The 12,407-nt window shown below is 33.6% G+C and overlaps 1 protein-coding gene across 1 annotated transcript in view; it reads right to left on the bottom strand.

Annotated features, from left to right (window-relative positions):
- The window catches only part of JMY (junction mediating and regulatory protein, p53 cofactor), a 74,996-nt gene that overhangs the window by 21,728 nt on the left and 40,861 nt on the right, over positions 1 to 12,407 (bottom strand). The window contains 2 exon segments of the mRNA XM_015571576.1: positions 3,253 to 3,422; positions 8,348 to 8,498. Of these exon segments, the coding sequence (XP_015427062.1) occupies positions 3,253 to 3,422; positions 8,348 to 8,498 (321 nt within the window).

The following is a 12,407-nucleotide window of genomic DNA, read 5'->3' as shown; positions in this document are numbered from 1 at the left end:
CCTACACTGCTAGTGGGAATGCACATGGTACAGCTGCTTTGGAAAGCAGTCTGGTAGTTCCTTAATTGGTTAAATAGCAGTTGCACACTAGGTATATATCAAGACAAATAAAAAAACTTGTACATGAATGTTCACAGCAGCACTATTCATAATAGCTCCACAAGTAGAATGAATCCCAATGTTTATCAATTGATGAATGTACAAAATATGGTATAACCATGCAATAAAGTGTAATTTGGCACCAAAAAAACCCCCGAAACAAAACAAAAGGCATAATAAAAATGCTTTACTTTCAAGTGATGCATGCTACAACATGGATGAACCTTGAAAACATGCTAAGTAAAAAAACCACATATTTTATAATTCTATTTACAGTAAAATGTCCAGAATAGAAAATTTATAGAGAGAAAGTAGATTAGTTATTGCCGAGGTCTGGGGGAGGATTGGAGGGGAGATAAAGAAAGACTACTAATGGACACAGGTTTATTTTGGGGGTTATGAAAATATTCTGCATTTCACTGCATTGCTTAGTTACGCTTTAAATGAGAAAACTTTGTATGGTATATGAAGTATGTCTCAAAATATGATTTAAAAATCATTTTGAGCTACAAAGTACTACAAATCTAATGATGAAGCAAATAATTTTATTCTTATCTAATCCTTCTGAAGTATAATTCCTCTCTTAAAATAGCTAGTATAAATTAAGTTGCCTAAACCAGCTCATTCTTCTCTGTCCAAACAAAAATCCATACTTCTTGCCTCTTCTACAAGTCTATTCAATATGACTGCAGTGCTATCTGAACAAAGGCACAAGCTCATGTCCATTCAGGAGGAGGCCAGACCTGTGCAATCTGGACCTCAAGCTCTCAGCTGCCTAGAAATACCCTGAAATCCTGAGTAGCCTTAAAAGCAGCAATTTCAGGTTATCAAAACATAATGTAAGTTTAATCTTTCTCAATTTCAAACCTCCTTCATTACTGAATTAAAGATCCAAATTATGAGAAATGCTTTGCTTTCAACAATCATTAGTAAAACATAATTTGAAAAGTTTCCTGTGTAAAGAAAATGGGTTAAGGATTTAAGAATGGCTTTCAAATCAATTCTCTAGAAACTGCCCAGAATAATATTTCATAAAAACAAATCTGATCATGTTACTCCTTGATTAAAATCTTACTATGGCTCTATACTGTTTTTAGGGTAAAATTCCAATTTCTTGGCAGGGCATAGAAGGCCAACCCTAAACTTTGCTTACTTTCCAACTTCCTTTCTCACTCTCCTCCAGATAACTAGGCTGACTTTTCCTGCCTCTGCTAGGACTCCTGCAACATGCAGTTCTCTTCACCTATGACCTTTGGGTCAAAGTGGAATATTCCTCCAAGGGTCCACTTTGCATATAATGATACCTGTCTATCTCACAGCTCATTTGCACACTGCCCATGTCTTACCCCAACATACCCTAAGAACTCAAAACACCAGGACTGCACCTTTTTATGCTTAAAGAAAAGGGGGGGAGGGAGTACTAATCATGTCTTTATCTCCATCACCTATTATAATTCCTAGCAAAAACATTAAAAACATTAAACAAATGGTTATTAAATGAATAAACTGAGCAGGGACATTTTAGTTGGGTAGAATTCTAACAAGCAGAAAAAGGAGGCAAAGGAAAGGGAAGAGTTACAGATGACCCTAAGGTTTTGGGCCTGGAGTATCTTGAAGAACTATGCGCCCTTAGCAGAAAGGAGAGATTTGAGGAAGACCTGCTATACGGGGAAATGAAGGAGCTTGGTTTTAGAAATATTTCATGTGTGACATATTGGCCCCCCAAAAGTGATTTCATTTTCCCCCCCAAAACGACTTAATAATGTATGATACAATAAACTGTTAACTATCTATCTCAATCAGGTAGAAAATGGGTAAAGAAAAGGAAAAGCAATCCAAAATTTATTTAATAATTTGACTGCTTTTCATCTTTGATATGCTAGTATTTTGAGTTTTAACTCTGGGTACAGTGCACAAACTGAATAGTTGTGCCTAAACCAGCCGTGGGCAAACTACGGCCCGCGGACCAGATCCAGCCCGTTTGAAATGAATAAAACTATTGAAAAAAAAGACCGTACCCTTTTATGTAATGATGTTTACTTTGAATTTATATTAGTTCACACAAACACTCCATCCATGCTTTTGTTCTGGCCCTCAGGTCGAGTTTAAGAACCCATTGTGGCCCTCGAGTCAAAAAGTTTGCCCACCCCTGGCCTAAACCATCACATGTTATACTACCTACTATCTAGAATACCTGCTTAGATCCATCCCTAACACTAGTTTTAATCTTCATTCACTATTAAAACTATATACTTTCCTGATTTTCAAAAATACTGTATTCCTAGACCATAACATTTGCTTCTTCTAACACTTAGAAAAACTAGCAGCATACACCATTGTAGATAGTTAAGTACTCTTTTATAAAAAGCTATTTGTTCTGGCTGAGTTTAATAATAAAACATAAAATATATAATAGTATTTCAAAACTAATGGTTTAGAAGGTACACATTTAGTATACATTTAATGGTTGCAATATTTTCAAGCAAGATTTGGGCATTAATGGTATATCCAGTGCTGTTTTGGACCCTACAAGGAATACTAAAACCACTGATAAACAGGATGAGAATGAAAAAAAATTAATTTTTAGAAGTTCATTTTAGGTAGGTTTTAAGAAACCCTTTTCAAGATTTCTATAGCTTTCTCTTTCTTTTTTGTACCCATGAAGAGAAAATTGAAGCCCAGTCAAGAAAATTGGACCTCTATTAACCTTGTTTTGTTCCAGAAGAAATAAAGTGAAAGTTCCAAAGGTAATGGTCTGAGCATAATATAATGAAGTCTAACAAAAGTTACTGCCCTAGGATTTTTGCTAAATTTCCCTAGGCAGTGAAACTTTAATAATTGTCGGAAAGCTTTGAACATTACAGTATAAAAATTTTAAAAGAAAGCAAAGGAATTCTAACGTAGACCTCCTTTTTGTCTTAATAGTGCATTGATGCCTAAATTACCACTGTGATACTGTGAAAATACCATATGTATCTAACTTTTCTATTAATGGCACCTCAAATCATAGGCCCCATCATGAGTATTATTGTCTACTGGACTCAGTGCAAAATAAATAGTTGATTGTAGAATCAGAAAAATGTCAGTCTTGTACAAAGATAAAATTAAATCTAAAGTTTTAAAAATTTTTTTATCTTTCTGCATTTTTGTTACCTCTTCTTTTAGTGCATGTTTCCTCTGTTCCAAACAGATCTCTTTAGCTCGCATCATCTGCAGCGTCTCCTTAGAAACTGCATACTGGAGTTTCTCCATACGTTCAGCGGCTGCTGCCCAAGATGCTTTACCAAATTTCTTTTGATCTGCTCGCATTCGATCGTACACAGCTATTAATGACAATTTTTTAAGACATTAAGATATAAAACAACTTGATACTAAAGAATTTGAAAGACATACTCAAAGAAAAACACCCAAATCCTACCCCCATGATAATTTACTTATAATGGCTCTAAAATATTATTCAACAGTATCTTAGATTCTAATGTCTTCAATAAAAATTTTAAATAATCTTCCTCAAAAATAACTTTATGAAAATGAAACTAAGTTGTCAGATTAACTTTAAAAATGCTTTCACATGTCCAGTGTCATTACTTTCAAAGTCTATATAAACTTTATTCTGTGATGGTTTATACATTTTTCCTGGTAATCTTAGTTGAAATATTCAAGATTATTTAAAATTATGTAAGTCCCACTAAAATTCACTTCTGTGGATGACCTTTTTTCCTGTGACCTTGAGAAAGTAACTTGTTAGTTCCAAGAGTTTAGAAAATAGATTCCACATAATTCTCTACATAAACAATGTTATCATCTGTGAATAGGAAGGACTATTATATTTCTTCCTTTCCAAACTATATACATTTTATTTCTTTTTCTCACCTTATCACAAACAGCTAAGATTTACTATATTACATTCAATAGCAATGGCAAGCATGAACATTTCCTGACTTTTTACCTAGTTTATGGGGTAGTCTTTTTACCATTAATTGAGAGGATGTCTTTAGGGTTTTTGTAGATGCACTTTATTGATTTAAGGAAATTCCTTCCTGTTCCTAGTTTGCTGAGCTTTTTTAGCACATGCGATGTTATATTTTGCTGAATGCTTTTCCAACATCTACTGATCATGCTTTTTTTTAAAATTAAGACTAGAATTTCTCAACACCAGCACTTTTGACATTATAAGCCAGAAAATTCTTAGCCATTACGGTGGGCTGTCCTGTGCAACATAGAATGTCAAACACAATCTCTGGCCTCTGATGGCTAGATGATAGTAATATGCTATGCTGGTGTGAAAACCAAATATGTCTCCAGACACTGCTCCGTGTCCTTTTGTGTGACACATCACAACCAGTTAAAAACCACTGCTTTAGACCTTCAATACAGTAGAATGCATTGATTGATGTTCACATACCGAATGAGGAAAGATAAACCCCATTTGGTCATGATTGTTAATTTTTAAATATTTTAAAATTTGCCAATATTTTGTTGAGGATTTTTGCATCTATCTATGTAGAATGTAGGTCTATCGTTTTCTTCTTTTTTGTACTGTTTTTGTGTATTTTTGGATTTAGGGAATTGCTGGTCTCATTTAATATAAATTGGAAGTGTTCCTTTACTTTTCTATTTTCTGGAAGAGATTGTGTAGAAAGAGCTGCATTACTATTCAGATATTTGGTAACATTTGCCAGTGAAACCATTTGGGCCTAGAAAATTCTTTTTTGAAAGATTTTAAACTACAAATCCAATATCTTTAATAGTTATAAAAATATTCGTTATTATCAACTTGTATGAATTGTGGTAATTTTTTTTAAGGGAATTGTTCCATTTCACCTTTGTTAAATTTGCATGTCAAGTGCTATCTGCAGCATTTTCTTTATTATCCTTTTGATGCCTGCAAGTTCTATAGCAATATCTCATCTTAATATAATGTATTTTTAAATGTAAAGTATTTTTATGTGTAGTTGAAATGGACATGAAGTAGGAGATGATGACTGGTGGCAGAATAATAAAGTATATGTGATTTTCAAAATTCCTTAATCATATTATACTATTTTTTCCCAAAAGACTGAAGATGGGGAGAGACAAGTAATATGGCTTACTCAAACTTTTGCTACTTGCTTAGGCAAATATCTATATTTCAGGACCAGGAGAGATGGGACACGATAACCTTGGTGACTAAAACTATGAGTTTAAAAAGTAGCAATAGCATAAACGTCAGACACTTTTGCCAGCATCTATGCACAAAATCACTCACATCAACATTAAAACAAAAAGTATTACTAACTAAAACATACCTTAAAAGAATGAAGGAAAGCACTTCGTAGTCAAACACTACATATTAATTATAATTCCATCTATCTAAAGCATTTTGTTAAATCTAAGGAACAAACCATATTTACTTTATTCTTTAACAAATAAAAATCACATATAATTATTGACAGCTTTTATTACAGCTATCAAATTTCACTTTGTATAGAAGTGAAACATCTGCATAAGAACCTGAACACATTCTATACCATATTAATCACCAAAACAGATTAAAGATTAAAAACACCAAAACAGAATTGAAGATTAAAGAATAAAGCTCAAAACCTATTAAAAGGAATAATGTCCTTTCATAATAACAAAGGTAAAACATAAAAAGCCCAGAAGTGAACTGAACAAGAAATGTGTAGGACCCAGATAAAAAAACAAAACTAAAACAAAACAAAAAGCCTAATCAACTTGAATAAATGGCATGATATATCAACCACACTTTCCCCCTACAAATTACCCTATAACATGTTTATTTAATAAATAAAGCATTTACTCTTCCTCATGAATATTCAAATCCTCTTTCAAATCCTAAAACATTGTAGTTTTGATCAGAATTATATTAATTTGGGAAGAAATAATTCTAATTAAAAAAAAAGAGTATAAGTGATTTTTCAAAAGGGTTATAATACTATTTTAGTGAAGAATAATTGAGGATAGCCAAGATATTTTAAAAAATAATGAGGGGTTAATTGATAAACTAGGTAATAAATTTTGTTATAAAGTTACAATTACAGTATAAGAACAGAAAAGACAGTCTAGAAAGAAATCTAAGTATATAAAAGGATTTTTAGTACGTTTTAACTATTTGGAGGAACACAGAAACTTACTTTAGAAACTACAGGTTAACATAATTTAATACTAGAAAGACTGAAATTTAGTATATACCTATATTGCCCAAAAGCCGTCAAAATGACTGCATTGTGAAATAACTAATGTGTAAAGAAATTTGTTTAAAATTAATTTTTAATATTTTTTATATTATTTACAGTTATATAACAAGTTATTTGACATTTCTTTCATGACATTTCTTCCACAGCCTGTATATGGCTCGACAAGTTTCAGAACAACATGTTCACTGAGAAGCATTGATGATGGTTGTTGTTCATCTTTCCCCAAATAAGGAAAACCATTCAAAACATATTTGCTACTAACATCTGATGCAAGCCAGAATTTGATGCCAAATTTGTTGGGTTTATTAGGCATATACTGTGTAAACCTGCACCTGGCTTTTGACGGAAATAATTGCTCGTCAACTGTTATATTTTGCCCTGGTTGATAGCAAGCTTGACTATTTTCAATGAACTTGTCCCATATTTCCGAAACCAAGGCAAACTTATTTGTTTGTAGGTGCCTACTTCTTTTGGTTCTTTTATCAAAACGAATAAATCGTAGGATTTGCTTGAACTTTGCTCTGGCCATAGTTTTTCTAAAAAATTCGGGACCCTACTTTGCTGACGATAAATAACTGAGTTTTAAATTTTTTGCCTCGTAGGCTCCACGAGCATATAAAATCCCAATAAATGCATGTATTTCCGGTAATGTTGTTGTCCAATCGTTCCTCAAAATTCGGCGGCCTTCTTCTTCTGTGCACTTTTTAAAAAATCACCCCCCCACTCCAACAGTCAAAATGACTGCTTTCGGGCAATATAGGTACAACACATATATATATATACCGGAAATGAAGGAGGGGGAGGTAACTACAATTATTAATAAACGCATTTATATGTTGTATAAAAAGTCACAAAATTCTAAGAAATTCTGTCATTATATACATCGTTTTTCTAATTGAAATTAAAAAGCAGTCAAAATGACTTCCTTGGGCAATCTAGTGTTAAAGATTAAAAAGGAAATCATTCTTAAAAGCTGATAATTTTTACAAATAAAATTTGTATAACAAAAAATGTTAAAAGGAAATTTAGGAATAGATATTTGCAAGAGATGTCAAAACTATACAATGACAGAAATATAATAAAAATCTCAATGAATATATTAGGAGCTCTTACAGATCAATACAAAAAATACCATAGAAAAATAGGCAAAAATGTTAACTGAAAAAAGAATATGCAAATACCAATTATTACATGAAAACAAAAAAGATCAACATTCAATAACCAAAGAAATGTAAAATTTAAAAACATGATACTATTTTCACTTATCAAATTGTTGGTTTTGTGTGTTTTTATGACAATGCCGAAGGATGTGGAGAAATCAAGGAAAAGTATTCTCATTCTGCATTGGCATTCTGAAGGGATAAATTGCTTTAAATTAAACTTAAGAAAATGTGGATTTGATGGAAGAATCACCTGAATGTTAATCTGTATTATTAACTGCAGGTAAAGAGAATAACAGATAATTAATATAATGAACAGCCCTAAGTTTGAATTCATATTAAGAAGCCACTGAAGAGCTTCTATGGCCACCTATGGAAGCAAGTTGAAAGAAATGAACCTTCACAAAGTTTGCCCTATGTCTCATTTGGCTTGTCCCGATTTGTATCACTTATAAGTTCTAAGAATGTGCTTTCCTGAGTTCTTTGAGTCATTGTAGTGAATTACTGAACCAAAAAAAGCTATGGGAACCCCCAAATTGGTAGCAAGTTGGTTAGAAGAGCAGATGGTCTGAGAACCCCCCACCAAATGAGGGAGTAGTGCCCGAGATGAGGACAGTCTTGTTTGAGACTCACTGCTGTGCCTTTAAATTGTGGGGTCTGTAATTGTGAATAATTAGTGTCAGAACTGAATTATACTATATCAATATCCCATTACTAATATATCTAGAAAAGACTCAAAGGATATAACTGTTAATAGTGATCTTCCTTTCTAATTGTTAGGACAATTCGTGATTTTCATATACTTTTCAACACAGTTAACGTGAACATAAAATATTTAAACCACTTGTTTTCAAAATTAAACAAGGATAACTTCACTGAGAAACTCACCTTTTTGAGCTTTAGCTGTTATTTCAAAATATTTGACAGTAAGATCTTGAATTGAGAGCACAGCCATGTGAGCTTTCCGCTGCCAATCAGCATCTTCTTTTTGTAAACTTTCAATTCTTCGGGGACCCAGATAATCATTCTCCATGGAAATCTTTAGAGAGAGAAAAAGAAAAATTAAATTCTGCCCAGCCGGTGTTCCCAGTGGTTAGATGTCGCTCCATTAACCAAGAGGTCACTGGTTCGATTCTAGGTCAGGATACATGCCCCGGTTGTGGGCTCAATCCCCAGTAAGAGGCATGCAGGAGGCAGCCAATAGATGATTCTCTCATCACTGAAGTCTCTATCTCTCTAACCCTCTCCCTTCCCCTCTCTAAAATCAATAAAATAAAACATTTTTTAAAAGTTCTTTTCTTTCTTTTATTCATTTCTTAAGCATTTACTGAATGCTTACATCAGGCACTGTGCTTGATTCTAAAACAAATAATACTTGTTTTTCCCTGCTTTAGAGTGCTAGCTATTAATTCATAACACAAGTAAATTAACACTGTTGAAGATCCTGACATAAAACTTGTTCTCCCTTCATCCTTCTCTATCTTCTTTTTCATCCTTTCTTCCTCCATATATAAACAAAAGGCATTTAGCACACTGTTGTAACTGGTTATTTTGGGGTGCTGAGATCATGAGAAATTTATTTCCTCCTTTGTGATAATTATATTTTCAGTGAGGTTAAGAGTTATTTGTGCCAATAAAATACTTATTTAATAAATGATAAGTAAAATAAAAACTCAATATTTTAAGACTGATAATACATAAAAACCTACCCATCTACCTAATGAAGGGCTCTGGAAAAAAATAAAAATTTAGCTTTGTATTATTTAGGAGAGTCATGACTGAAACAAAAACACTAAGGAAAGTTGAAAACCAAATGATGGATACGGATATACCAGGTGAATGCTAAAATAAACTGAAGTGACAATATTAATATTAAGGTATATAAAATCATCACATAGGTAAGTTTAACATGGAAGAAGGGTGCAATCCAGCAAGAATATCAATGAACTCTTTATACACATTCCATCCTACTTTATCATATCTTGAGAAAAGACTGTTAAAAATGAAATGAGAAGTTAAAACCATGAGGAACGTGAAAATAAAATATACAGAAAAATGTTGATACACTCCTGGGATACTTTTAAAAAAGTTATCAAGTGTTACAAGCCTTGATATAAAAACTGATAATAAGTTTCAAAAGTAGAAACTGTACAGGCCATATTCTCTAAATTGTGCAATAAATAGAAATTGAAAGTCTAAAACCAAAATAAAATTTTAATCACCTGGAAATTTAACACCCAATGGAAGGTAACATTTACTGTTAGCTATAATACACTTGTTCCTTAAGCAAATGAGGAGTCTTCCGGATAGAGGAATAGTGTGCCCAGCACACAGTGAACAATTTATTAGCAGTGTTAAGAAGGACAATGCCAGAGAAGTGGGAGGGGTCAAGAATAATCCAAGATTACTGGGGGGAAATATGTATGTGCAATTGGCATTTCCTTAAAAAGTAAACAGTGAAGGGAGGAATAGCTTATTTTAAAAGGAAGAAGACAGAAGATTTCATTTTGCGTATTTTAGATTTGGGTTTGCAAAAGGTCATGGCCAGAAATATAAATCTGGGTCACCTTGACACACAGAAGACATTTAAAGCCATGAGAATAAATGAGGCTACCTAAGGAAGTCACAAGGGAAAGGCTCATGACTGAGCCCTAAGTTCATTCCGGCACTCAGGTTGGGTGAAAAAGTGCATACAGAAACCAAGCCAGAGGTAGGGGGTACAACCGTAAAAGTGTGGAATTACATAAGGAGCAAGATTCAAAGGAGGAGAAATTGATGCTGTCACACACTATTTAGGGATCAAGTAGGATGATAACTAGTATCCAGACTTAATAGCATCAAGATCACTGACCTTAGCCAACAACAGGTCTGGGAAATAAGCAAACTCCCTTTGCCCATTAACTCACATCACATCATCAGATCTCAGCTGAAGTACTGGTTCACTTCCAAACATGGTTTTAATACGGAGAGTAATGTGGACATGTAACAATAAATATTCTTTTGAAAGATATGTGAATTGAGGAAAAAATGGTGGGGCTAAAACACAATAAGGCTTAAGGTGAGGCCCTTTGCTTTTTGTTTTATTTTAATGAAGATCACGGAGCGGTTTGAGCAGTGAAAAGATGTATCAAGCAGAACCTATAGATGCAGGAAAGAGATGGGGCTAACAAGAGTGGGAAGGTCCTTGAAAGATAAGAAGGGACAGGATCAGAGTACTGGTGTAGGGATTTGCTTTGGCAAAAAGAAGAAGAATTCTTTCACGGCACAAAGAAAGGTAGGTTTGGGGCTTGGTAAAGAAAGGATGAAGGGAACTCCTGTTCCATGATCTCTGTTTTCCCTTGTGAAGAAAGAGCCCAGATAAGAGTAAGTTGATGCAGGGAAGGGGAGAAGATAAGACACAAATAGCTGCTTTTAGATGGCAGGATGATAACCACTTAGAAAGATTCATTAAGTAAAGATTAAAAATGAGACTAAACAGGCCCTAGCTGGTTTGGTTCAATGGCTAGAGCATTGGCCTATGGACTGAAGCATCCTGGGTTTGATTCCAGTCAAGGGCACATGCCTGGGTTGCACACTTGATCCCTAGAAGGCGGCCAATCAATGATTCTCATCATTGATGTTTCTATCTCTCTCTCTCCCCCTCCCTTCCTCTCTGAAATCAATAAAAATAGATTTTTTTAAAAATGATGAGACTAAACAGGCGGTAATGGTGAAAAAGACACACACTTATATACTGCTACTGGAACTATACAATGATTAAAACATTTTTTGGAAAGTATTTTATGATACCACACTATTTGAAGGTATTTAAGACAATATCTTCCAAGAATAATAACCAGAGTGTTCACTGAAATATTGTGCAGAGATGTAATTTCAATTACATAAAAGAATACCCAGGAAAAAAAAAGACAAAATATGTAAAGTATATTATTATTAGTGTCATCTTTTGGTAGTAAATTATTGGTAATATTTTTCTTCCTGTTTAAAATCTGAACTTCCCAAATCTTCTTTATTATACATATATTTTTAAGCATGAACAAGAAAAAATGCTTTTATCTTTTCTTGGGGTCACAAATCATACCAACTAGACAGGCTGAAGACACACTATCCCAGAGGTTTCCTGTTTCTAGTCAAGCAAACAATGAGCTCATGTTTTCATATATAAGGCCCAAAAATTATGAGACTTACCTCTTTTTTCCAGTGTGTGGGGGAGAGGAAGTGGAGATATGGATCAGAACATAAATGCCTTCCTTATTAATTTGGAAACAGAATTATGTAAACTCCATTTCTGAGACTATAAAAATAGTACCAAGCAAAAACAATTAAGCCAGTAGCAGCAGCTTGGATTCGTGATATCCAATTCCATACTCATCTAGACTAGATTTTTTTTAAAATTCTCAAATGATTACTGTATCTCCAATATCAAACTGCAGGAGTCAAACTTAAATGATGCTACTACTGGATATGGTTGATTTTTTTTTCCTTTTAGATTTTACCATGGCTAATATTTGGAAATCATCTCAATTACATAATTTGAATGCAGAGACTACTGTATCAGTAGGTGCTTTAAAGGAAATATATGAGTAACATGTATTTTCTCCTCCCAAGAAACTTACAATCTAATTGAGGGTAGGAAGAGAGCTATCTGTGATGAAGAAATCTGGTTTGAAATGAGACTAGCTCTGCTGTGAGACCTTTAACAAAGGTCTTAATTATTCAATTATTCACTCAAAACAATCATGTATAATATTTGCTCAGTGCCAGTATTGTAGGTACCAGAGATCACAAGCTATTCAGCCTAATGGAGGACATAAATACCCAAATAAAGAGTAACAATCTTATCTAATAAAAGAGAAACATGGTAATTAGCCATACCTCCGCTACACCCACCAGCCACGCCCCCCAGCCAATCAAGAGCAAGTAGAAAATAAACCACACCAAGATGGCA

The sequence above is a fragment of the Myotis davidii genome, unplaced genomic scaffold (genome assembly GCF_000327345.1).
Source record: "Myotis davidii unplaced genomic scaffold, ASM32734v1 scaffold44, whole genome shotgun sequence".
Lineage (NCBI taxonomy): Eukaryota > Metazoa > Chordata > Mammalia > Chiroptera > Vespertilionidae > Myotis > Myotis davidii.
Note: the sequence above shows the minus strand (reverse complement) of the source record. Positions and strands in the feature narration are given on the sequence as shown.